This window comes from Anser anser, assembly GCF_964211835.1.
Source record: "Anser anser genome assembly, chromosome: 14".
NCBI lineage: Eukaryota > Metazoa > Chordata > Aves > Anseriformes > Anatidae > Anser > Anser anser.
In genome coordinates, this window is record NC_139735.1 from 7390882 (window position 1) to 7417818 (window position 26937).

At 42.1% G+C, this 26937-nt stretch overlaps 2 protein-coding genes across 7 annotated transcripts; one reads left to right on the forward strand and one right to left on the reverse strand.

Annotated features, from left to right (window-relative positions):
- Nucleotides 1-34: 34 nt before the first annotated feature.
- Nucleotides 35-6648, forward strand: CNOT8 (CCR4-NOT transcription complex subunit 8). Of its 5 annotated transcripts, none has more exons than XM_083798628.1 (7): nt 35-214; nt 872-1073; nt 2303-2496; nt 3232-3393; nt 4086-4230; nt 4889-4999; nt 5318-6648. In XM_083798628.1, the coding sequence occupies exons 2-7, from the start codon at nt 957-959 to the stop codon at nt 5465-5467; spliced, it is 879 nt and encodes a 292-aa protein (XP_083654754.1). In that variant the 5' UTR covers nt 35-214; nt 872-956; the 3' UTR covers nt 5468-6648. The 5 variants fall into 5 exon arrangements, with proteins under 5 accessions (XP_083654754.1, XP_083654755.1, XP_083654758.1 ...); XM_083798629.1 differs by lacking the exon at nt 35-214 and adding an exon at nt 223-353; XM_083798632.1 differs by lacking the exon at nt 35-214 and adding an exon at nt 333-353 and having other exon boundaries at nt 877-1073.
- Nucleotides 6649-7859: 1211 nt separating this feature from the next.
- GEMIN5 (gem nuclear organelle associated protein 5) lies at nt 7860-26907 on the reverse strand (the record flags this gene model as incomplete). 2 transcript variants are annotated; one of them, XM_083798619.1, is made up of 28 exons in its annotated part: nt 7860-8503; nt 9180-9276; nt 9716-10292; nt 10732-10894; nt 11545-11802; nt 12490-12700; nt 13546-13665; nt 14221-14368; nt 14905-15042; nt 15341-15436; nt 16059-16187; nt 16601-16714; nt 17218-17445; nt 17701-17872; nt 18438-18577; nt 18679-18860; nt 19254-19327; nt 20487-20620; nt 21267-21361; nt 21810-21895; nt 22591-22803; nt 23419-23578; nt 24044-24176; nt 24359-24478; nt 24698-24849; nt 25608-25789; nt 26436-26590; nt 26754-26907. In XM_083798619.1, 28 exons carry the CDS (start codon nt 26905-26907, stop codon nt 8348-8350), a joined length of 4587 nt encoding a protein of 1528 aa, XP_083654745.1. In that variant the 3' UTR covers nt 7860-8347. The 2 variants fall into 2 exon arrangements, with proteins under 2 accessions (XP_083654745.1, XP_083654746.1); XM_083798620.1 differs by lacking the exons at nt 26436-26590; nt 26754-26907 and adding an exon at nt 26129-26339.
- Nucleotides 26908-26937: the final 30 nt, after the last annotated feature.

Here is a 26937-nt window from a genome sequence, read left to right on the forward strand (position 1 = left end):
CCTCCCTTCCCCTCCCCTCCCCTGCGGGCGCGCGCGCGGCGGGCGCGCGGCAGGGCACGTTGCGGCGCGCGCGCGGCCGCCCGCCGCCGCGGCTTCCCCACCCACTTCTCGCGAGATCCGGGGAGGGCGAGCCGGAAATCCCGCCTAAGGCCCGGAGGGAGGCCTCATCGCGCCTGCGCGGTGCGCCACGGGCCCGGCCCCGGCTTCCGGGCAGGTAGCGGCGGGGGTGGGGGGAGGGGAGCGGAGGGGATGGGGGAGCCCGGAGCAGACGAGACGCGGGGGGAGCGGCGGCTAGAGCGGCCCGCGGGGGGGCGGGGCCCGGCCCGGCTCCTGGGGGCAGCGGCGGCGAGGAGGTGAGGGGGGGCCGGGAGCCCTCGGAGCCCCTCAGGGACCCCTCGGAGCCCCCCGGGCCTGTCCCGGGAGCCTCCCCCGGGGCCGGGCCGTTCGCGCGGGGCCGTCCCGAGGCCGTAAGCGGGGCGTGGGGGCGGGAAGGGCCCGGCCGGGGCCTGTCGCGGCTCTGCCCCGCGGTGAGAGGCCTCGGCGCGGCCTGCGGGGCGCCTGGCGCGGGCGCGGTGCCGGCGGGGCGCTCCGGGGGAAGCCGAGCTGTCTGCGCGGGTGCCTCAGCCCGGTGCGGGGTGGGGTAGGGGGCAGGTAAGGGGCTCCGGTACCTGCCCTGTTACCCGTGTGCCCGGCGTGCTTTAGCTCGGCTTCTTCTTCACCGCGTCCACAGGCTCACAAAATGCCCAAAATCCTCTTGCAAGCTTCACGCGGGCTGTCTGAAGGTGCAAACAGAAGCATGAGCTGCTCTGCCAGATCCTTCCTTCCTTCACGGAGATCTTCATGTAAAACACGATTTCTTTTACCTGTTTAGCACAGCACGCTGATTGGATCGTGCAGCTTGCAGCTCTGCCCTGCCATCTGAATTCACCGGCTGTCTTTGCCCTGGTCGCTGCAAAATGCCTGCAGCCCTTGCAGAGAACAGCCAGGTTATCTGCGAAGTATGGGCAAACAATCTGGAAGAGGAGATGAGGAAAATCCGAGAGATTGTGCTAAGTTACAGCTACATTGCGATGGTAAATGTTTTATACGTGATCTGCTTGTCTCAGGGAAGGGGTTTTGGGTGGGGAAGGGGATTTAGTTGGTTCTTGGGCAAGAAACGATTTCCCCTGTTCCTGACCAAATTAAGCTAGAAGTGGTGAAAAACTAGAAAGCTGTTCATGTTCATTTCCAGAACGTAGTGCATATGTCGTGTTCAGATTGACTGATAGGCAGGAAAGAGAGACCACCTGAAACAACTGGATTAATTTAATATTTAGTCATTCAATGTGTGTTAGCCTATGCAATAGAAAATGGAATGGGTCAGATGTACAAAGTCTTTAGTGTTCTGCCGCCGTATTTGTCCTTTGAATTTCTTTCCCCTTTTGGCTATGGAAACTGACGCAGAACTGTAGGAAGAGAAACCTGCCAGTGACAGCTCGTTAGCAGGAGTGTCTCTTTCTGGTGTGGTCAGATGTTGATTCTTGTGGAAGAAAAATATTCTGGCTGTAGATATGACAGTGTGTTCCAGGAGGTTTTACTTAAGAAGACCAGAATATCCTCCGGTTGGAAGGATTCTCTGCTCTTAATAGCCTACACTCACTTGGCAGGAGCTGGTCAGTTCCATACATGTTTTTAATTACGGTACTGTAAGTTATGCCAACTTTGATTGGGGTTACTAAACTTAAAGATGTGAGAAGTCTGTTATAAAAGTGTGGCATAAAAATACACGTCCCTTCAGGGTCTGTAAAATCCAACGTAGAACAAAGTTGTGCAAGTAAATAGAATCTTTTGTTGCCATATGCTGATAGGAAGTGAGCTCTCTCGCTTCAATTTGCGTTCTGTTTCATCTCACTGAGAGTGTTCATCACCTGTTTTAATAGCTGTGTTGTAGGAGTGGACACACAAAGACATTGGGCAAGAGAGAAATGTTGTAAGATATGCAGCACTGGGTTCTTTATGAAAGTTTTCGTGTATGCTGTAGAAGTTACGTGATGTAATCTAAGAGTAAATATAGTCTAAAAGTTTGGGTTTCAGCAAAGATAGCACACAATCACTGCCTAAGTAAAAGAGTTTTCACATAGTAGATGGAAATGAAAGAACACTTGTAACAGTGTAGTATCCGTAATAGAATATGAAACAGGATTAAAAATAAGAGTTTTTTATAGAAGGATTCACAGAATGCAGCGTTGAGACCTGCAAGTGTGGAATTGAACATACTCCTGGTGGAACAAGTGATGAAATAAGATTTGCTCTTCTTTCCCAGGACACAGAGTTTCCGGGGGTTGTTGTAAGGCCAATAGGTGAATTCCGCAGCTCCATCGACTATCAGTATCAGCTCCTTCGGTGCAATGTTGACCTTCTGAAAATTATCCAGCTGGGCCTGACTTTCACAAATGAGAAAGGAGAATATCCTTCCGGGATCAACACCTGGCAGTTTAACTTCAAGTTCAACCTTACGTGAGTCTTCTGAGCTAGGGAATAGTCTGCCCACTGCTGCTGAAGTGGTGCTTGTCTTTGGGAAATGCAGAAGCCCGTCCGTGTGTTTGTCATCGGTGGTTGGTTCTGAGCAGTAACAATTCAGATTCTGATTTTATGGAACCCTATTTTGGCATGACAGGAGTTGCAATATTTCTGGAAGTCAAAGCCATTCTAAAATACTGTCTGTAATACCCTTTCCCTTCATAAATAGCCTATGCCCAGTAATTCTGTGTGCCCTAAATTTGGCTTCTGGAAAAATGTTATGGTCTTAAACTTTATACACTTTCTGTATCTGTCTCTCTATATTGTATAATCATTTAAACAATTAAATCCATCTCTTCCTGCTAAAAAGAAATGGATGTGCTGTTTTCAGCAAAAAGGAGAATCTCTCTTTGCAGATCCATGCTAAAATATAAACTGGCATCTAAAGAAAAAAAACAGTGGAATTGTCACAGCTGTTCAAGGGGATGAATCTTGTTATAAGGAGTGTAAATCCTAACTGCAGTCCAGTTAAGATTTCAGAACAGCTTGTTTTGTATGTGGGAGGGTGCAATGATCATATTGAAAGTGATTTGATAGGAATTTTCTAGAGAGACAGATGCGGAGAGAGAGCCTAATGGTCACTCCAGTTTTCCAAAATGCAGCAGGTGGGGAATTTTTCTGAAAGGGCTGACTTGTTAGTGCTTCAAGTGCAAAGCTGCTTTTCTCCTTCAGGGAAGATATGTACTCTCAGGATTCCATAGACCTCCTAGCAAGCTCTGGGCTGCAGTTCCAGAAGCACGAAGAAGAAGGGATCGATACCCTGCATTTTGCTGAGTTGCTCATGACTTCAGGGGTCGTCCTTAGTGACAGTGTGAAATGGCTGTCGTTTCACAGGTAGGTCGGAGGTAATCACTGATGCTACAAGGGTATGAAATCTCTTTTTGGCTGAAATACTGCTGCTTTGGTCTATGGACAATGATGAGATTTTTAAGATTTAGCAGCTCTGCAGTTCTTAAGTGTAAAGTTGAAGGCGAAGTTTAAGAAGTGGCACCACTTATGTTAGCACCTACTGTGGTCTGAATTTTGGGTATGCGCTGCTTGCAAATCCATTTGCTGTTACAGTCCGCCTCTATGGCGAAAAAAAGGTGTCAGTGTTGTCAGTCATATTCAAACTTGTTAACCTGTGCGCGTTGCAAAGTAAGGTTTGTTTCTTCTGCCTTAAATGTTGGTGTTCTTCTCAGTTTCCATCTTGTGTGTATGCACAGAGGAAGAACTCTGTAGTTAAGGTATCTTTCTTGCAGTATTTCAAGCAACTTGATTGCAAAGCCTCTTGTCCTTGGTATCACTGCAAGTGAAAGGACTTGAGAGAGGAGGAGGTGGGAAGAGATTCTCAGGGGGTTTCCTGCTTTTCCATGTTGTCTGGAGTTTTATGAATATCAGAATATGTTAAGGTTTGAAAGCTATAGGATATTAAAAAGCAAACTCCAAACCTACTGAAAACTACTGTGTTGTGAAAAATGTGGTATTAGTACCGACGAGTACAGGTGCTGCCTGTTTATCTAGGTTCTGTATGTTTTTGGTTTCAGTGGTTATGACTTTGGCTACATGGTGAAGCTGTTGACAGATTCCAGGTTGCCAGAAGAGGAACACGAGTTTTTCCATATCTTGAACCTTTTCTTTCCATCTATCTACGATGTAAAGTACCTCATGAAGAGCTGCAAAAACCTCAAGGTACTTGCGTCTCCCCAGCAAACAAGCGTTGGGTAGATATCAGTGCTGCACATGGGCAGTAAGGCAAATGACAGAACTGCCACGTATATTGTCTCTAAGCTGGAGTGCGTATCAAAGCGAATAGTCACACACACACACACACCCCTAGGCTAAGTTCGTATCTAATAGATGCTGCCTTCCCAGTTTTAAGCTTTTCAGTATGTTTATCGTGTAGGGGACATTTGCGTAACTTTGTGTATCGCTAATTTCAGAGGGCAGCTGTAATTCAGTATTCTTTATTTTTTCCTACTCAAGGTGGAGCATTTTGTTTTACACGAACTAGTGCGTGACTTGATTATCTGGTAGACACTCAGAGGGTAGAAAGTAATTTATCTACTGAATCACAGCCTTGTTTCAGGAAAGGGTGGGAAAGGTGCAGCACCTGTAATCTGTGAATATGCAGTCATATTTTGAGTATCTGCAGCAGGAAAGCAAGGCACCTAAATTTAGGGAGAGTATTTTTGCATTTTTGAATGATTTTTACCATTTTAGTTCACTCACAGTTGGCGCGTGTTGCTGGAAACTGCTTCCAATATTTACACTTGTGTTTTGGAGAGGTGTGGCAATTGTGGTAAGACAGGGCTCGTACAAAACAGAGTCTGGTCTGTTTTCACTGCAGGGTGGCCTTCAGGAGGTGGCAGATCAGCTGGATTTGCAGCGAATTGGAAGACAGCACCAGGCGGGATCAGATTCTCTTCTCACAGGAATGGCATTCTTCAGAATGAAAGAGGTAGTGCGTTATTCTTTCTGGTTCTCTTTCCAGTCCCTATCCATCAATGCCAATACAACTGATGTCATTGGCTTTTTTGGTTTTTGTTTGAGCCTTGTGGCTGCCGCACTTCAAAATGTCAATAATAGGAAATGTTGATATTGGCACACACTTTTTCTGTTCGTACTTCTTTCCAGTCCTTATTTTACTTCCCACGCTGAATCCTAGAGGTGGCTGACTTCAGACAAGCTCCTTAATTAAGGTTAGGTGCTTTCCAGTTTAGGAAGGAACAGGAACTGTTTAATTGTGCCTCTTTTTTTTTTTTTCCCCCCTCTGCAGTTGTTTTTTGAGGATACGATCGATGATGCAAAGTATTGTGGGCGGTTGTATGGCCTTGGCACCGGAGTGGCTCAGAAACAAAATGAAGATGTGGACTCAGCCCAAGAAAAAATGAGTATTTTGGCTATTATCAACAACATGCAGCCATGACAAGTGGGTACCCCTCAGCAGAACATGGTTACTGTATTGGCAGCTGCTGTCCTCAACTATTTTCCCTAAGAGTGTTTCAAAAGGCATCTAAAGTACACAGTCTGCAGAAGGCCTTCGGTTTTGCTGAATGAAGAGCTGCATCTTCATTTGAAACCCAGAAGGAGAGAGTTGACTGAATTCCTAATGCCAGCATTTGTGATTTGCCATCTTTTTAATACGAAGGGCAAAAGACAGAAACTGTGTATACCTCTTTTTTTTCCTCTTTATACTGTACAGAATCTGCAAGGAAGACTTAAGAGTAGAATATCCAGTAAAGCTAAGGGTCTGGAAATCCAATGAAATCGGACACAGACACGCACATGAATTTGCAAATTGTGCTTTAGAAAGCTTATTTTAAAACTTCTGCATGTTGTGAGGGTCAGAGCTTCACCTCATGGTTTGCTTCTTTTATCTTTGTATAGCCTGTGGAAATTGTTCCCTTTGATCACTGCGGAGGTTTCGGAAAGGATGACATTAAAAATGATCCTTGCAGCTAAAACTATTCAGAGATTTGCTTTAACAACACTGGGGATGGATATTACTGGAATTGATTTGATCTGCTCCATAGTTTCTAATTCTGTATGGTACAGGTTTGACTCATACTGAGCTTTGCCTTAGTTCTTACAGGCATTAATAAACTGTTCTGGAAGTAGATTAAGTTAACCTTTGCTCGAGGACCTCTTGACAGGACCAGTATTCTGACTTCAGTCTTCTTCAGCTAGACCTACAAATTTTATTCTTCTTGTTGTAACACAGCTAGTTCAGCAGATGGATAAACACTTGTCCCTCTTCTCCCCTACTTCTCCAGTCCCTAATTTTACCATATGCTTAAGAAGTGACAAAGTAGCTCCCTTCCTTTTCATTATAAACAGCTGAAAAGCAGCTAGAGGATGGAAGAACAGCGTGGGGTTCTGACTTTTAAAACTCAAGCCATTCTACAATAGTTTTTTCTTCCCCAACAGTTTGGTAATGGCATTTCTTTTTTTTTTTTTTTTTTTAAATCTTTTGGACATGATAAACGTAAAATGCATTTTAAACAAGCTTAACTCTTACTTAGGAGTGAAGGTTTAGAGCTGGTATTTAAAATGCTTGTAAATAGTACTTGTTTTTAACTTTTGTAAAATAAATTTTTTTAAAACGGGCCTTGTTTTGGATTTTTCCATCAAGTACTAAAATTCCTCAGAATTGAGGATTTGTAATCTGAATTAGTGATACCTGCATCCAAGAGAGGGAAGATGCTCAAGTTTCTTCCTTCTTTTACTATTTATGATGTGCTACTGCAGTAGTTCTTAATAAAATCGGCTTTTAACTTTTGTCAGCTACTATACAATAATTTTGAGTTTAAATGTACTCATACTCATTTTTTGCTCTTCTGTCAGCACAGGATGCAGAATTATGGACTATTTCAGTGCAGCTTAGCCACTTGAAATGGCAAATCCATTTTGCTCCTGTGAAGTTTTACTGCTTCATCTTGACTAGTTGTTTTGCTTAATAGGAGAGCTGTTTGGTTAAGCAGTAGCTCCCCCTCCTGGTTTTTAAGTGCTTCGTACAGAATTTAGCAAATTCAAATCACCAGCTTATTCTGCAGGTGGATTAATCTTTTGGTATGACCCCTTACTTTTATCTACTGCTATTTGAACTGTTTTGATGCTGTACATGCCTTGAAGCAGGAACTGTATCAGTATCAAGTCTGCATTCTGACTACAAGAATCTAGAACAGTTCTTGATTTTAGTATTTTTTTTAAAGAGAAATCTTTGTACTTACCAACTTTATAAATCTGTGACCTCCTATCCCATTATTTTTTTCTGCTGTACTTAAGTTGCTTCTAGAAATTACTAAGATGCTATATTCACTAAGGCTTTTACAGGCTTGCTTTTTGAGGAAGAGTTAGTTTTTATGTTAAGATGGGAAAAGCCTTAAGTAAGCTCTAAGACTGGTCAAAATGTTGAATGTTCAAGATTCCATAATCTAGGATCACTTCAGATGCTTAAATTGCAGCACCTTTATAGAACCTACTAACCTACTAGAACCTCACATTTACCCTTACTATAGCTTAAAAAAAAAAAAAGTTCAGCCACGGACAGTGTCAGGAACAGGTACTTCTGCTTTTCCTGACCTGGAAAAGTCCCTTATCTCTTGCCAGTTATGCTGGAATCAACTGTAACAACTCTTGCCTTCCCTTTTAACTTGTATACTTGGCTTCATTCCACAAGGTTTAAGTCATAGCACACAATACTTGCTCTATCTAGCATGTTCAATTTATGTTGTACTTAAAACAACAAAAAGACTTGTTTTTAATGCATTCACCCTTGATTGACATTAATTTATATTCATCAAATCAAATGCCAATTCCTGCTTGTAGAACACTTTATTTAGAGGAGGGAAAATAAATTCACAATGCTTTTAAGAACAATACTGGTTGTAGGGTCAGACTACTTAAAGGAACCATTATTTTTTCCGAAGGGTGGCTCCTATTCTTCCTCTGCTGAAAGACTGATATAGCTGCTCAAAACTGTTTCTCTTGAACATAAATTCCAAGAGTTTTCCTTAGCTTAACTTCCAACAAATAAAAAAAGACAATACAAAAATCCTGTATACAGTTTCAAGGCCACATTCTACTGCTTTTGAGTTCTCTAACAACAATCTCTTCAGTAGTAGTTGATGACCATGAGTGTCTGTATATAAACCTGATTTTTTTGTAGTTTTATCCAAACTAGTAGTCATCAATAACCACATCCATAGAAACAAACCTTCGGTTGAAGGAAGAACAGCCTTGGTGATGTTAATTGGTGTTAAGCAATTGAGGGCAGCTCTAAGGAGCTGTGCCTGGTCTCAAAACGTCATGTCAAGAACTTCCTGCCAGCCTTCTTGTAAACGGTAGCAGTACCGTGTTTCCTGAGGAGATCCAATGCCTGTTCACGTAGTTCAGGAGGACACTGGGATCCAATGTGAAGGAGTACAAGGCAGCACTCCAGGACATCAGGGAAGGGAAAGAACTGGAAAAAAAAAAAAAAGAAAAAAAAAGTGTAGCCTTGGAAGAGACAGTCAGATTTTTTTTTTTCCTGTTCTTCTAGGACATTAGCACATATAACCAAGTTTGTTGCCTTACGCACTATCACTGTGATTACCTTCAGTTATCTAACAGACTAGAGAAGAGAGGGGACAAGGCAGACTAGGAGAGATGGTTTTCCAGCACATGGTGTGGTTTCAGCAGTTTCTGATCAATACAGGTCATTTTATACTTGACATTCATGACTCAACTATCAAAACTGTTTTTGCAAACATAGTATCAAGTATTTTAAAAGTAATCCCATCAGAGAGTTTCAGCCAGGATATCCGAGTGAGAAGTTTTATTTGCGCTCTCCAACAGCGTGGAGACGTGTGAACTCTCAAAGCTGCCATAGGATCAAGTCAGTGAAAAGGAGGATGATTCCAGTGAAAAGGAGGATAATTCTGCTCACATATGTGAGCCAGTCTGTATTTACACTGCTAGCACCAAAGGTGTCTTACTCTGCTGCCTTATCTTACAAACCTAGAGTGCAACTGTGGCACAAAGAAAGTTGTTGCTCCTTACCTTACGTTAAAAAAAGGGGGGGAGGATTATATGATGAGACTCCCCTTACGAAAAGACTGTCTTCTTTCAGAACCATGCCACCTCTTCTGAAAACTTACCTTTAAACTGTCTGGAAATTCTGCTAGTTTCTGCTTTGCTTCTAGAAGGCGCTTCGTTAGCTCAGGGAGGGTAATTGTTTCCTTTACTTCATCTTTACTGTCAAGAAAAGAGCAGGTGTAATGGATTACTGTTTTGCTTAAATGACCACATAGCCTCCTCCCTACTGTAGTCAGAGCACAGGAGAGGGTTAGACAAGAACCCTCTAGTTCTTTCTTGCTGAAGTCCCAAATAATTGTTCAACGAAGAGACAGAACTGTTAGATCATGGTTGTCCTTTTCATTATCCTCCCCTTTTCAAGTTGCCCTGCTTGCTCACTGTATCAACACAGCCTGTGCATCAGAAAGGTGTTCAGCTGTGTTAAGTTCATGCATGTGGTGGTGCTCCTGGGATATGCAAAACTTCTGAGCAGTAGTATGTTAAAGTGTCCCTGGGCAATGAGCCTGAGACTAGAGGGAATCTGAGCTAAACAAGAAACCCGCTGCACAAACAAAAAGCAACACCTTTCAAACTCTTTGTTCCCGTTCTGAAAGCTTACCAGTTTATCTGGCTCTTGTCAGAGCTTGGTTTATCTGATTCATTCTCCGAACTCTGCGGCAGGTTGCCTTCCTGGATACTTCCGTTTGTGCTTTCCTGGAGATCATTCCTCTGCTGCTGATGCTGGTGTATCATGTCTGCTAAAATCTGCTGGACCTCAGCTATATCTCTCTGTGTGTTCTGTAAAGGAGCAGTCACTTCTGAAAGAAGCACTTTGCAGCCATTCAGTTTTGACTGTCTGTCTACCCAATCTACTGAGCTAGTTCTCGAGTCACTTCCTGGCTCACATCTCTGAAATTCAGTTGTATTGTTGAGATTTTTGTCCATCTTAGTTGCAGTTTGATCAGGAGTATCTTCAGGAGAGGAGGGACCTGAAATGGAACTCTGCTCAAGAGCTGTCTGCTCACTGGGACACAGCACAGGATCCAAACCAGTCTTTTGCGAGATGGTGGAATCTTTGGGTGGGTTCCACCACAGATCATACAGCAGTCCATAAGCCACGAAGCCCTCTAAACTTCTGCAAGCAGCCATGCTTTGAGAATTTGTGCTGTCCAGTTTGTCTCTCAGGTTCTCACAGCCTAATAATGAAAAAAAAAAAAAAGGATTATAAATAGATTATAAGATAAGAGCTGCAGGATAAATGCATAGCATGCTCTGGAGAAGAAAGGGAAGAACAGCCCAGAGTGATTTCTAACTATGAGAGGAACAGAGCTTTCCAGTGTGCCCATCTCCCTTACAGATCAGAGCGTGCTGGATTTCTAACGTCACCACCACTGGGTGACATTGCTGAGCTTCCTTCCAGTCAAGAATTTTCATCTCCCAGCGGCCCTTGCACCACCCTGATTCCATAGACAACGAAGTGAACTCAGCATGGGAGCAGTACACTGCTAAAAGCCAAGTTTCCTTATACACGGGAATATCTTACTCCTGATATTATGCCTAGTAATAATAATGGGCACATAGCTCTGAAGATCCCCTTATTTGTCAGTGCCAGGAGATGTACTAGAAAAGACTTACCGTCAGGAAGGAAGATACTGCAAATCTCTTGCATCAAAGTAAAATTGCTGGCATCGTAACTGCGGGTCACAGCACCAAGAATACTTTTCACTGCTTCATCCCAAGCGGCAGCCTGATAGCTCAGTGCTGCAAGGGTCAGGTCATGGGAGATATGGAAAAGCACCTAGAGGAAGCAGCAGAGAGCACAATGAATAATTTTACTGCTAAGCACGAATGACTCACTGGTTAAAACCATTACAGAAAAGTCCAGAAGCACATGACTTGCTCAAAAGCAATTTCCACAATGATGCAATTTACATAGTTTATGTAGGAAATCAGAGCACTTTTACGTGACTTGTCACTGTAATAATCAGCAACTGTGCTTGCATGTGTCCTACTAATTTGTACATCAAAGGTCAGTGACTCACTGAGGTCAGAGAGTTGCAGGAGCACCAGCTTATGACCAGACTTTCTGAACTCCAGGATATTTTGACAAGCACTCCTGCTTCTCCTGACAGTTCTACACAAAACCCCGTATCACCGCTGAGAATACTCAGCTATGCCAGTCACTCCCACCCAGCCAGCACGTCAGTGATCTCAGTGCTCATCACTGACACCATATGTGCGTTCTTACCCTGTGCAGAAACAAACTGGTAGGTATGGAAGCTGCCCCAGGTGCCTGTCATCTACCTCTCTCAGACTATAACCTCATCTTTTAGCAGGATGCAGAAAGCAGTCCCCTGGAAACAGCTCACACAACACCACAATGTGGCTGTGTTTTACTGCACATGCCGTAGCGAGGCTTAGCGTGTATACAGATCCAAGTCCAATTACCTGCTTTGGGTGGGTGTTGCTGGTAGAAGGAGGATGCTCAATGCTGCGTAGCTGCTCCCGTGCACACGTGGCTTTTTCAGCAGTGTTCATGCCCAACACCTTCTGCCACACTTCTATCACCATGTCAAAAAATGAGGCGTCTCTGTTCAGCTCCCAGCTGTGGTAACAGGGAGGCACAGGGCTCTTTCGGTTACAGGGATTTCTTTCACTAAGGCACTTGCAAAGCAGTTCGTTGAGGCAGAAAACAAGTCTTTGCCCCTTTAAAAAGAGGAAAAAAAAAAGCACTGAGCTGTTGCAAAACAAAAAACAATCCCTTACTGACTATAGAAGCAGTCAAAGTTAAAAATGTGGCTAGCAGCGGCTTGCTGGTGATGGTGCTTCACAACAGCAGCTACCAAATAAAAACGCTGACAGACCAAGAGGCTCTAAGGTCAGAAGGAAGCCTCAAAACGAGTAAAGTAACCTTCTGCTTCACAATCCACACAACAATGAATTCCTGGATTAAACCTGTAATAGCAGATGGAGTTACAGTGAGCACATTCACTCTGAATGACGCTGAACACCACCTTTTACCTCTTTCTTCTGATTAGTATTATGTACTGATAATAAATAAATTAAAATAAATCTGAGTAAGAAAACTGCAATACATCATTAACAACAACAAAAAAACAATAAACAGAAAAACCTCCACTACCTCTCTTACATACTTAGGATGCATGGAGCCTATCTATGTGCCTCCTCACCACATGCCCCTTTCCTCTGCAAATATGCATTTATTTATTTATTTTTCAAGTGTTATTGCACAAACTTTTAGCAAAATAGTTTGAGGCAAAATCCATTCAGGATTTCCTGTGGATTGTTAATATATGGGAAGAGGTGCAAAATTAAGCTAATCTGGAGAGAGACAATGCTAAAATGAAGCAGAAAGGAAAGAACCAGACTCACAAATAATGTTTTCTGTTGTTGAAGGACCTCCTGGGCTCCAACCCAGTTTCTGGATAACAGCAGCTCTTGGGCACATCTGAAAGACAAACTTGCTGACAATTCCTCCTCTCCAGATAACAGAGCAAGCTCAGCAGCGGCTTTAAGGGATGTCACATCCCCCTTTTTTGCCAACACCTTAACTGCATCATAGGGTGAGGAAGCTCCCAAATAACTGAAGAGATACAAACAAATTGACCTTAGGTTAGTACTAAGATACCACTTAGAAACTGTATTGCAATAGTTCTAGCACAAACTTACAAATGAACATAAACTTTTATTTTCCACAAGGAGTCAGAGCTCTCATCACTTTGCTTTAAAAAAGGTTGCTAGAGACAGAGGTGCCTGATCCAATGCAAAGCTCCAGAGGGAAAGTGGCTCAGCCTACTGGTCTGGATGGCGGCACACACGCCATGCATGGCTTAGAAGAGTAATACAACAAAACAGACTCAAAGACAAAGATTAGCGCATTTGTCCGGATTTCGGCTGAATCTTTTCAGAAGTGTGAACACTCCAAAAATGCCAAAGCCGCAATCAACATCAAGCAAAGCCACCACACTATTCCAGGCCAAAATATTTCAAGCATAGTTAGTAATTTTGGTAGTCACAAATTTGAAACACTCTGACTGGAGGAGGGGGACCCACTGATTAGGATGTTAGCTAAGGGAACAAGAAACTCAAGATCAACCGCTGCACTGCACATTTCCAGTGGAAAGGTTAGAATGCTCACACAGACTTTTTGCATACATCTTAATTTTAGTCTTGCTAGACTAGTTTCCCAAGACTTCCACTAATGACTCTGAAAAGAGGTGGCTGCACTACAGTATGGAATTCGGGCCTTCTGCTCTGAACTGCCCTCTGGTGCTTCTTTTCATACTACACTACAGGGAGTCTAGTGAGAACCTCAGAAAGCACCTTAGACAAATAATGAACAGGCCAGTTATCAGATCCTACTGCTAAAAAGTCAACAACTTGTTTCAGGTATTAAACCAATTCTGTCTTCTTACCAGTAACACTTACCATTTGGCAGCCATGGAATAATGACCATCTTTCTCTAACAGAGCTGCCCAACTCATGTAGAGATCCCTCAGAATTGGATCTTCTGGACGCAACCTGGCCTTAGCGATTACAATTGCTTCCCTAATGCACATAAGAGAAACCAGACAGAAAAAGTTGATTGACTGTATAAAAAACAAATACCTCCTCCTTTTGTAAGGGAAGTTTCTCTCGCATTTAAAAAGAAACTGCCTTAAGTATTTTATGTCCATGAACAAAAAAGAAAACTTGTCTCACTAGATCAGAAAACCAATGCCATTACATCTTGAGATCCCATCTCCTATTTAAAAAGCACCCAACACTTTGAGAAACCCCAAACCGATAATACCTGTATCTGGCTACACAATCCGCCATGGGGAACATTCTACAGAAAATGTTTTAATTCAGAGTAAAGAAGAACTATGTTGTTTTATTCCATTCTTTTTCAGTTATTGTGTCTTAATCATTAAAATGTAGCGCAGTAGGTAATTTTTTTACATCATACTTCTGTGTAGAGTTGGTAACTTCTCTGTAAACACTCTCATGCAGCTTCCACAGTGCAGATGTTACAGCACAATGGCTGTACCTCACAATCAAACCATCAAAGGAAATCTACCCCACTAGAAAATAACAAAAATCTAAACATAAATATAAAACAACCTGTAAAAATGATTCACTTTCAGGAGCTCAACAGCCTCATATACTTTATGGATGGACAGGAGATGGGAGGCAGCTTTCACATATTGCTCCTGAAAGCACAGCTGCTTTGCGAAGGCTTCTACTGTCCAAACCCAAGCCTGATATCCAACTGCAAAAGAAAAGGCAATACAATTACATGCAAAGTTTTAAAACTGGAAGAATTCCTGCAAGATTGACATCATCACTGGTTTCTTCAACACGTAACTCTTCTCCACCCCAGATTAGTTTCTCTCTCTTTTTTTTTAATCATTCTAATACAAGCTGAGGAAATGAGACAGGGAAAAGCTTGGACTTGAACACAGTTGTAAGATTTCAGTATCAGTAAATACAAAAGCGTATTTAAATCAACAGCAAGCCAGAGGGACTGCAACACGTGTCAAAGTACCAACTTTATCCTTGGAAGCACAGCCTGCTCCTCTGAGAAGTCCCAGAGCACTATATTTTCTGCTATACCAACCTAGGGGCGCTTGTGGTCTTTTTCCTCTGTCATAAGCATGATTTGTGTTTGACTTTTGCCATCACGCAGTTAAAGAAGCAACTTCTTTCCAATCCAGAAAAATCATGAGTTTCCAACTCAGGAAATCATAATGAGGTGACCCTTGGCAGCTAATTCAATCTACTTAAGTGTTACAAGAACAAACATACCCATAGGCGAGATTGCTACCAGCTGGTCTGTCAGCTCTCTCCTCTCAGCAGCTGCCTGGAGGACACCCTTCATATCTCCTTTCCACAACATGAGCTGCTGAAAGAGCTCGGGATGCCCATTCTCCAAGTGATATTTTCCTGTTTGAAGTAAACACACTTCCTAGTTACTTATCGGCATGAGTGCAACAGCATTATTCACCATTGTAAAATACAGTGGCAAAAATGAATTTGTTCTGGCTTAAGACATTGCAGATTTGCATCTGAAAGCCATAAAAACTGTTTGGGAAAAGCAAGTCTTTTGTTCTCTTCATAAAGACCTGCATTCTCAAACCTACACTGTAATCTGCAGTGAAGAAAATTCAAGCGTTTTTCCTAATCTGTCTTCTCCTTGAATGTCACAGTGACAATGTCAAATTGGTCTCATTATTCGCTTTACCTTCCACATCAATCATGTTGTGCAGAGAAGCTCTGTCTGCGAACAGCCCCAGGTGGATACGATCCCCGAGGTCAGGGGACACATCTTCATTATGATCTAACACAGATAAAGAGAATGAACATTCAAGATTTGATACAACACAGGGAACTAGGACCTGCCAAGTCACTGTTCTGCTCCACTACACTCAACTATTGCATATATCTGAATCTTCCACTTTCTTACCTGTATAGAGATTTAACAAGTGCTCACTTTCACAGATCATTACTCTGAATTTGTACCTAAGCTTGATTAGAAGGACTATGTGTGAGCAGAACATTTATTCCAAATCAAACATAGCAAGTTCCCTTGCATGCTCTGAGTCTATGGAACCATACTGTGAGAATAAAAACATCTCCCTCGCGGCTTTTCTCCTGCATGTATTGTGCTTCTGAAAGTGAAAAAAAACTGCAGCTCTACAAACAATTTTACCTCCATCTCTACTATATACAGGATCCTACACAAAACTTGTCTGGAGTGCCTACAGAATGCTGAAACACTTCAGGAGAAGCAAGATAGAAGACTGTAACTTGTCGCACAAAGGCCAAGATTTCCAGAAGTTAATGCCTAGTGGTCCAAAGCAAGTCCTTAGACACATACTTCTGAATATTTTAGAGCACCTACCCCCTAAGTATTTTACCCAGTTGATCAGATGGAGGAAGCTGCAGTTTAAGATTGATACCTTTGGTTTTCAGACATGTAGCCAGCCTCAAGCAGTCCTGATGCAATTCATCTTTTGATCTGTGATCCATGGATGTGGTGAAGGGTAGAATAGAGCGAGGTTTCTTCTTCTTCAGAGAGGCATCAAAAGCTGAAAAATCAGTCACAGTTTAGTCACCGCTGCACAGTTACAAGTCTATAGCAGAACTCTCAGACATACTCCAAAACAACCCTGTTCCTTGCATGTGAAAATAAAAACCAGATTCTCAAGTGCCACCTGCATCTCTTTTATGACAATTCCAACATTTGAACACTGATCATTTTGCTTATTTTTCTGCCCATCTTGCCTGGACAAGAACTAGCAACTAGAAGGCAGTATCTCAGCCCACATTAAACACCAATTGACTTGACAAGCAGGGAAAATAAGAGAAGAAAACTGAAATATTACAGAGATTTTAAGAGAATCTCCTTCTCCACCACTTTTTGGTGTCTCATTAAGAAGTGAAGCTACTGCCAAACTCCATTCTAGCAGTCCCGCATCAAAACAATCTGAAACATACTAACTTGGTTTCTCTTTAGGTGGATCTTTTTTCACAGGAGTAGCTTTCTGGGTAACAAAAGGCTTTGACAAACTGAATGGAGGGTATTCAGACGCAGATGAAGATGTATCCTTGGACACTGTGGAGTTAAGTGATTAAAAAAGTGATTGAAAAAGGAAAAAACCCATAGCAAGATACCTGACATACACATTCTGTAACAATAATTTAAAAATAGAAAGAAAGTAAGCTTTGCTTTGCCATAGAACTTAATAGCATTTTAGGGAAAGTAAATAATAAGAAAATGTTACAGAACTGTCAGAATGCTAAGTAAGATGTCAGAAGGCACTAATGAAGGTCTATCATTACAAGACTTATCATCAGAAGGCAACACTGATCAAAAATGACACTTTTTCAAGACACGGTTAATTCTGTTCATTAGTCCAGAATCTCTTATTTAAAGACAACTAGTCCCAAACTAGTTTATAAAATTATGATTTCAGAACACCTTTTCTATTTCCTTCAAGTGGACTACTTCAATAGAACAACATTATGACAAAATCCTGCATGAAAGTACTAAGCTTGCTGATGCTCTGAAGGCTGAGCAGTCTGGGAATCATTAAACTAAGACACTTTAATTATTACCGGCTGCAGAAACTTTATCAGGCAACTCCATCTCCCGAGCTTCTTTTTCTCCTTCAGGGTCTGACACTCCATTTTCCTCTAGCAATACATCCTTCATGCTCTCATCTCCATTCACGGCATCACTTAGATCCTGTTTGGCGGGACTCTTTCCTATAGGCTTTTTCTTCTTCTTGGCTTTGACTTTTGGTTGGATACTTCTTTTCTTCTCTAATTCTATACTTTTTTTGCCTATAAAGGTCACAAAAATTACTTTCACATTATTTGTAGAGATTTTTAGTGTACAAGCTGTCTGCTTCCCAAAATCAACATTTTGTTTTCCAATAGGGATACAACTCTATTTAAAACTGGACAGTTTATCCCTGAAAGGGTAGCAGGCAGGTTTGAATTCAACAAAGAAAACTTTACTACCATTTCATGGCAACCCTCTATTCCCCAGCTCCCACATCCTCTTCAGGAAAGGATCTTCTGTTTGAATATACTTACCCTGAGGAGGCCGTGTATGTTCCTGCTTTGAGATGTACCACTTGTGAACATAAAAGTCGTCAGCTCCAGTATAAACAGAATCCGAATCCACTGGTGACCACTGCACACACAGTAGCCTGCCCTGGTGCCCTCGATAGTTGCAGAGTGGCTCTTCCTTCATAACATCCCATACCTTGTGAACCAGAAAGAAACCAAATTACTCAAGAAGTCTCCTCCTCCCTTAAAACTCTGCATTTCCTCTTCAGTGATTTGCATTTTATGATCTTCTTTATTAGTGAGCTTACAGATATATTTCAGTTACCAATAGGTAAATGGAGAAAACTCAAGAGCTTGCTTTGTTCGCAATGATATATCTGCATCCTTCTTTTTTTTAAAGATCCAAAAATGCTAATATGAAAACAATAACAACTGGACTTAAAAATCAGTTTGTGAGGCACAAAAACATATCCACTGCCCAGCTTCCCTTTACAAATTTTCATAGGTCTGCACTAAAAGCCTTCTTTGCAACATTTTCATTTGTGCAGTGTGTAGGAAAACCAGAAATAAACATAAGGCAAAATGTATCTCTCTGTTTCAGCTATCCAGAATAAGATTGTTGCCAAGGGAAAACATGCAGTAATTAAGCAAGTTAAATTCACAAAAGCTTTGTTGTTCAGTCAGCTGGGTTCAAAAATACTGCAGAACGGATGATTTGAAAGCAAAACAAATACACTTCTGAGGGGCTGTAGAGCAAATACCTGTGCAGTGCCATCGTAACAAGCTGATACCAATCTGCCTTCATGGTGGGGACTCCAAGAAAGACTTGTGATTTTAGCTGTGTGCCCCGACAGAGTTCGAAAAGGCTCTGTTATTGTCAAAGGACTTTCTGAAGTGTTCTCTGAAAGAACAAAGAAAATTATAAAGTATGGCTGGCAATACAAACCAGGAATAAAGCAAAACAAGATGCCAAGACCTGGAATATAATTTGCAAACTATTACCTACGACACTCTTCAGATTATGCACATAAATAGTGGCATTGACTGAGCCTGAAGCTATCAAGTAACTCAGCTCTGGCTGGCTCCCATGCTCATGATGCCATCGAATAGCGTTAATCAGTTTATGATGCTGCTGGATAGTGCAGAGCAACTTCAAGCTTGGAGCCTGAAATATTTCAATTGACCTGAAATGTAAGAACAGCAATGTAAGAAATTTATGTCAGTGAAAATGGGATTTTTTTCTTGTTGTTATCCTGCATAAGAACAACAATCCATGAAAAAGAATAGCTAAATGAGTTTTTCTTTTCCTGATTCAAGTCACACCCTGGTTTAATATACCAAGAAAGTGTGTTTCAGTCAGATTAGATCCCTGAAAAATTACTTAACACGATGCTGTGGATCAATGTCACAAGCAACTAAACCAAACATCAGCAAAGAATGCTGTATTATCACAATTCAGGCACACTGGCAATGAAACAAAAGAGACAAACCAGGATAACAAAAGTACTTTCGCTTCACTAGAGTGACTCGACTCAGGATCGGCACATACACAACCTTAACCTACAAGCAAAACATACCCATCTTCATTGCCAAGAGCCAAGAGTCTGCCATCTGGTTTCCAGCTAATCTCTGTGCGTGCAGGCAGTTTGTGCTGTAGAAAGAAGACACAACTATTAGAAACAAGCACACAAACTCTTAAGTCTCTTCTTGGATGCATTCAACAGAACAAGACCAGCAACTGGACAGTTACAATTAGCCTGCAGAATCAAAGTCACAAAACTGCTGGCTGAGTTATGTAGCAGTGACGTAAGCTCGAGCAATTAAGGACTGCAAAATGATGCAAGAATCAGTGACTATTTTTATCCGTTTGGTGGAACGTCTCAAAGGAAGTCTGTCTGGTTTCCAGTAAGACATTAACGCTCAATTCTCCTTAGGCTCCCTAGAAAGCCCCAGACTTTCCAAGAAAATTCTACCACCCTTCAAAAGAAATCAATATTTACTGTAATTCTTCCTATTCTTTCTAATCTGGATGCAAGTGACTTGCAGTACAACTGTGATTTAGATGCCTAAAAATGATTATTTCATTGCTTATGACATTAGTCTCTTAACTTCCAGCAAGTCTTTTACTCAAGCATGAAGCCACAACCTAGCTGATCTAGTATATTCTGACTGACTTCAGTTGAATTATGCTGTCTCACAGCAACTGAAGACTTAACCCACTTCACTTCCTTTATCCTTTCAACTAAGAAATGACTGAATCATACCCGAGAACTAGTTATGGTCAGTTATCACCAACTGCTCTGCATTAGCAGAAGTGTAACAGGAAATAGACTCATGCAGAATCATGAATGCCTTTACCTACTGCTATGTTTATTTTAAAAAATGAAAAAGTTAATGTTTGCAACAAAAGAACCAGAGAAACTGAGGTAGTTAACCCATGCATGCCCACCACGTGGTCTAAGCTATGACATTACTCAGGATATTACTTCAGCTGTGTTGAAACTGGAAAGCTCTGTATAAACCAATTATTTTAAACAGCCATGTACAGCTTTATAGAAGAAAAATAGAACAGTAAGTAACTGATGCCAGGAACAGATGTCCCATGTTGACACTGGGGAAGAGAAGACTCTTTCAGTGGCAAACACATAAACTGTCTAAAGAGTTTCACCCGTGGAGACTGAGGGTTTTATATATTTTTTTTTTGTTACAGATTCATCACGGATGCAAATTCAGAAACCTACAACTACAGGGCTACAAGAACTATGACACGGTTACCACAGATCCATAGAAAAAGACAAAATCATACTCACTTTGATTGAATTAGTGTCTCTGATGACCTTGTTGATGTCATTTGCCTCCCCACTAAGCTTCCAAGGGTTGTGTTGAAAAACAATACCTTCCCCAGCACAACTATATAAAGTTACAGAGGGTTGTTCACCTTCTCCTATTCAACAGAGGAAATGACTAAATATATCATGTTCTTCATCAGTCTTAGCAAAAGCAATTACTCCCACTATAAATCAAACATTATTTTAAAAAGCTGTGTATGTGCTTTGATTGCCTGAGATCTGGCAGCAAGAAATTCTCACAATACAATCCTCTGAAATGACCTCTCATTTCCAGATATCTCCATAGTACAATCGCCTCACATATTTATACTCCCTTTAAAGCTTGGTCAGTGGAAAAAAGAAATAAGCTGTATAAGAGGAGCTAATGGCGCTATTCTGTTTAGTTTGAATGGTAGAAACATATCTATGGAGCTACGGAACCCCCATCTGACCCTAAACAATTACTGCAGAGTCCATGCAGTTACTTGCTTGTAATACCCTGAGGTAAGTGCAGAGGTGGTATACTCCACTCCCACTTACTTCCTTTAAAGCTACTGGAATTCAAGAACTAGAACAGATTGTTTTGCTCCCTTGCAAAACTATTAACGATTCCTCTAGCAGAACACATCCTTAGTGGCTTGAAAGGATGGCTACCAAACAAATAGGGCTGTCTTTCCTAAGGAAGGAAAGCACACCAATTTCATGGCATCTGTGGGCTCCGTGCGGATGTCCTACTTTGTCACGAGACATTGCAAGACTCACCAGAAGACAGAGGAGGAGTCGGAGGCCCCCAGGCTAGTGTGTACACAGTCTTCTTGTGGTAAGTACTGGAGATCTGAGGTGGCTTGTTCTTAGCACTGGGCAGGAATATAAGAAAGCAGGGGTAATCAAATTTCAGCAAAGGGAAATACAGATGAAAATAAAATAAATCAAAGCACCACATTCCAGTGGTGAAAATGGACAACACCTTCTGTAGAACACTACTAGAAACAGAACAAAACTGTCTTGATGAACTGCACCCGCATGTTGCTCTTCATTTTCTGATAACATCTTTCTAGTTAAAGTTTCCCTTGACTGATGACCTCCAAGACATGATGGTTATGCAATTTGAGCAAGGTTACTTAAGAGCTACCAGACATAATGAAGAGATGAAAAGATACACTGAAAATCCATCTGACTGCTTTTAATTTAATCCTATCTCTTATCTAACAGCAAACATATACCTCAGGAATGACCACATCACCTAATGCATAGTGACACACCAGCAAGATCTGACACTAACGAACTAGAAAGCTTCTTTCTTACCTGCTGGAAAAGGTGTCAAATATGCCAACTTTTCCATCATCTGTTCCAAAAGCCAAGCAACCTTCCTTAGTTGGATGCCATGATAACTGCAAGAAAATTAGAAAGGGACACGAAATTACACAAGCCACATACAATTTATTTCTAAGTAATAAACAAAAAATTAAACACTGAAACCGGTAAGCAAGGACTGTCCCTTATATCCACTCTTCCAACTATAGCCACTTGATTTGATCACTCCACAATGAGTATCAAAGACTCTCCCCATGATCAGTTATTGGGACGAGATGAAAGGTACTAAAACCATTAAAATACTACTTTATATCTACATTACAAGAACAGTATAGGACAGTGAGTAATCTTTTGGTACAAACAAGAGTATCTACCATGTTCTAAGGCTGCCACCTTTTACCAAACGTTAGCCTCTGGTGAATCACTAGTCAAACCAAACCTGAAGACATCCATGTCAGGCTTTGTGCATGTCATAAACCCCCTACCAGAGCAAGGAGAACCATGGATGAAGCAAGGAACAATCGCAAAGGTGCATAAAACCAAAAAAGTAAGGAAGTTTCTAGGGCTATTAAAAGGTCTAAAAGCGTGTTGCTCGATTCTGACACGTATTATATACCAGAAGAATTGAGCACAAAAGGAACAAGTTGGCTTTGTATGTATTTGGTTGGGAAAAACCTTCTTCAGAGGGAAAGACAAACTTTCTTCAAAAAGAAAAACAGAGTAAGAGGAATAGAAGAAACAAGAAAAAAAAGGGAATCAGAAGCACACTTACTGCCGTAACTTTGGATTTTATGCTTTGCCAGAAGGTTTTGACGTCATAGATATTGCTCATGGACAAAGTATTCCAGACACGGATCATGCTGTCCCCTACACCGATGGCAAGGCAGCCTGGGTCCACCGGGGAGAAGGCAAGACTATAGACAAATCCCCCGAGCGAGGGCATTGTCCAGCTACAATCAAGAGTTGATAGGTCCCAGCACTTCACCTAAAGAATATTTAAGAAAGAATGAATGGTAAATGTAGTGACCGGTATGACAAGGAAAAAACAAAGCACAAGTGAGAGGAAGAGTCAGAGGGTCAAATTCAAGACAATGTATGCCACTTCCACCCAGGGGAGTATGTCACAGATGACTGTAATAATTGGAAGACTGTAATGGAGCAGACAAAATGACTATGCTTTAATACTATGGTCCTCTTTTGACCTCAAAACAGGAGGCTCTCTGCTGCCTGTAAAAGGCAAAAAAAAGAAAAAAAAAAGCTTTAGTTTGTATAAGTCAGTACTGTAAATGAATTTAGGAATGAAAATAAAGCCATATTAAAGTGACATATACAGAAAGAACACGGTAAGCTCTCATTATTTAATGTTTACCATTCAAGTCCAGAGGGGCATAATCATTTGGTCCATGATGGTAAAAGCTTGAGCTTACAAACTAACAAAAACACACACAGCCTGCGCTCAGAACAAATTTTAAGCCACGTTATAAAATGCTGAGATCAACCCACTTTAGGAGAAAATATATAGCTACAAAAGGGGTAGTTTCACTCAGTCAAACTGTATAGCCACTGCTATTTTTACGTTAATTTGAAAACGGGTTCTTACATCTCTATCCATTGAAATGGAAAAAAGCAGCTCTTTGTCTTGATGCTTCACAGAACACAGATTGAACACAATACGGGAGTGATTTTGTCCTTCTGAAGATCCTAAAAGCGTCCACTTGCGTTTTCCAGGTTGGGTCAAATCCCAGAGCAGCAGTTCTCCTCTGCAAAATTCAAAGCGTATACTTCATTGTTCACTTCAAAACAGTAACACAGGCTGTTGATGGTAACACATATGAACATACTGCAAGTGTAAGAGTAATACCATACTAAATCTAGACTCACATGCACTACACGTCCCTATACAGAGATATACAAGACCCTACAGATAACCATACTTAACCACATTGAAGACTGACATGCCATTTTCTCCCATTAAATGGGCAAAATCACAATCAGTACCATTAGCAGTTGATATTCAGTTAGATTATAGGATAAATAATGGGACAAATAATTTTATTCTAGAAGCCTGAACTCCCACTTTAACTCTTGGCCTGTCCTGTCTCCAGCTAGATCATGAAAGGAAAAAGATGGAGAAGTCAGGGTTTCCTACCCAGTTCTTCCTTCAGTATTGAATAAATTAACCTACAGTTACTGTCTGTACCCAAATGGCTGCGTGTCCTACTTACCCAAAGGAGCTGGATACAATTTCTGTGGAACGACCACAAGGCCAGTGAACAGTCAGCCAAATACGCTCTTTGACAGCAGGATCAATAGCTCCACCTCTTCTCTTTGTGGGTGGCAACTTCAAAGTCATAACACCTACAGAACCAAAAGGGATCATCTAGACTTTGTACATCAAAATCAGACAGAAAAAGAAGCCCTGTAAATCTGACGCTTTAAGTACACTCCCCACGCTTTAAACTACAAATGAAACCTGCACTTAGAGAGGAGCTCTTCTCCCATATTGCTATTGTTTATCTCACAGTATTAATTTTACTTACTTCTGCCTCTAGTACAGCTCCATATTCGTATGGTCTGATCTTTGCTTCCTGAAGCCAGGTAACAACCTTTCTTCGCAGCTGTATCTTGACTCAGCTCCCCATTTGGAACTTCACCTTCTCCTGAAGGAAATACCATAGAAGTCAAATTATTATACTCTAAAATTCAAAGCTCTGTAAAAATTACCTGAAAATACATTGCTCTGTATCAGAAAATACTTTAACTGAACTCATACGTTGCCTCTGATTAGGTACTTACTGACTTTCTATAAGGAATTCAGTTCTGTAGGATATTATGTGAGCTAAAAAGCATTTCACAAACTATTAATCACTTCTACGTACCTTGGAGTTCATCTTGCCAAGCAGGTAACCTTTCTTCACCAGGCACAGGGCACCAGGCCAGGCAATGTATTTCATCGTCATGGCCTCTTAGCCTATGAAGAATTTCTTTTTTCCTGCTGATGTCAATTACAATCACCATGCCATCCTTGTACCTAAAAACAGAGATTTCAATTAACCACTAGATTCTTGGATCCTTGCGGAACATCATCTAACCTGGCTACCAAGCTATTTACCAGGATCACTATCTCCATATTACAGAAAGATAAGTTAAATAACAAGCAAAATGAGAATAGTTGTCAACTTCAGCTCAAGCAGAGCACTGGCATACATGCAGCTGCCTTCTTTTCAAGATGTGCAACCACACAGTACATTTGGCTTCAAGAATGACACCAATTTATTAGCAATACAGCTTTCAGAAACTTTAAAAGTAACAGTGGCTTTTACAAAAGGAAAACTTTTTTTTTTTTACCACAAGTTGCTTCTACTCCCTCCTTTCTCTTGTCTTTGTTTTCCCTCAAGAGAACTGTATTCTCAAGTCTAAAGGGCTTTCAGGTTCAATACAGTCTCAGGTTTGCAAAGGACAGGAATTGCAATGGTTGACAATGGCTCAATAAGAACTATGCAACTCTGTTCAGATGAAGTAACCTGTACCAGGACAAACACTAGTGAAGTCTATTAAAGAAAGATAAGTTTTCAGTAACTTCAGGGATTAAAACCAAACCTGGTCCTGTGAATTGTTACAGAATTCTACACCTTGTACATCTACTAATCAAAATGTTATTTCTAAGTTGTTGTATGCCAGAAGAAAAAAACAGCCACCAAAATCTCTTAAAAATAACCTTACAATTGTGCAGCAAAATATCCAAACAAGAACCTTTCAGAAGAAGAATGGGAAGCAAAACATACTTACCCAACAGCCACGAGGTTTTCATTATGAGGAGAACAAGTGAGACAAAAAATTGTCCGAGGCTCTGGGAAGAATTGCTGGCTGTCGCTTCTGCTATGCCAGTAACAAACAATTATCCCTTTTTCATCACCGGATACAATCAAATCCTTCACAAGGGGTGACCAGTGCAACGCTGAAACTGCATTCTGAAGAAAGACAAATGAATACATTTAAAGCTCTCTAGTATGCTTGGCCACTGAATTTATTTTGGAGGTCGTTTAAAGAATTAAAGCACAGAATAAAATGAAGTGCATTTAGCAGCGGTTTCTTTTGGATGGAAAACAGACAACAATAACCTAACAGCCTGCTTTCATTCGCTACCTAGAAATCATGTAACACTGAACACAAGCAGAAAATACTCTGTGAGCACTCCTCAGTATCAGTTGGGTTAGTTCTAAACCTTTTCAATTATTTTGGGCTTTTGCACATTTGACTTATTTGCCAGCATCCTGAGTCACAGCAGCTGTCCATGTGTACGTTCTTACCCCCGTCCTGTGCAGGATGATAACTTGCTGAAAAGATTTTAAGCAGGCAGGGTCTGGGTGAAGTGGCATTGAGCACGTGCTACAAGCACAGGCATGCTTGATCACAGAGCTCTGATGACTGCCCACCGCTTGGCTTGTGAGGATGTTGTAACAACAACGCAGACCTAAGGCTAGGAAAAAAACCTATCCAGAAGCATTTATCCGTTCTAACCTCACCACTTCAGGATTTTGCCTCGGGTTAGCGTGAGACCCTCCCCCCCCCACCTGAGATATAAAAGGGCGGGCTCCGGCAGCTCCTGGCTCCCACCTGGTGCAGGTCGTGCTCTCCCAGCGGGCCCAGGCTGTCGGCGTCCCACACCTGCACGCTGCCGTCGTCGGAGCCGCTGGCGCAGAGGCCGCCGTGCGCGGGGTGCCGGCAGAAGGCGAAGGCGGCCACCCTGTCCGTGTGCCCGATCAGCTCTCCTACACCGGCAACCAAGGGAAGCCCCGTGAGCACCCCGAGCCTTCCCACACACCCCCGACCCTCCTAATCCCCCCCCCATGCCCCCTCACCCCCCTCCCGTTACCCCCCACGCCGTGAGGCGAGGGGGCGGCGAAGCCCCCCCCCCCCGGTCCGCCACGGTACCGTAAAAGGCGGGCGCGGCGGGGCTGCTGACATCCAGCAGGCAGATGCGGTGCCTGGCGGCGAAGCCGAAGAAGCGGCCGTCGGCGCTGGTGTCGCTGCAGCGGCTGCAGTACCAGTTGGGCGAGGCGGGCAGCACCCGGCCCGCCGCCGCCATCTCGCCCCGCCGCCGTTACCTCACGCCGCG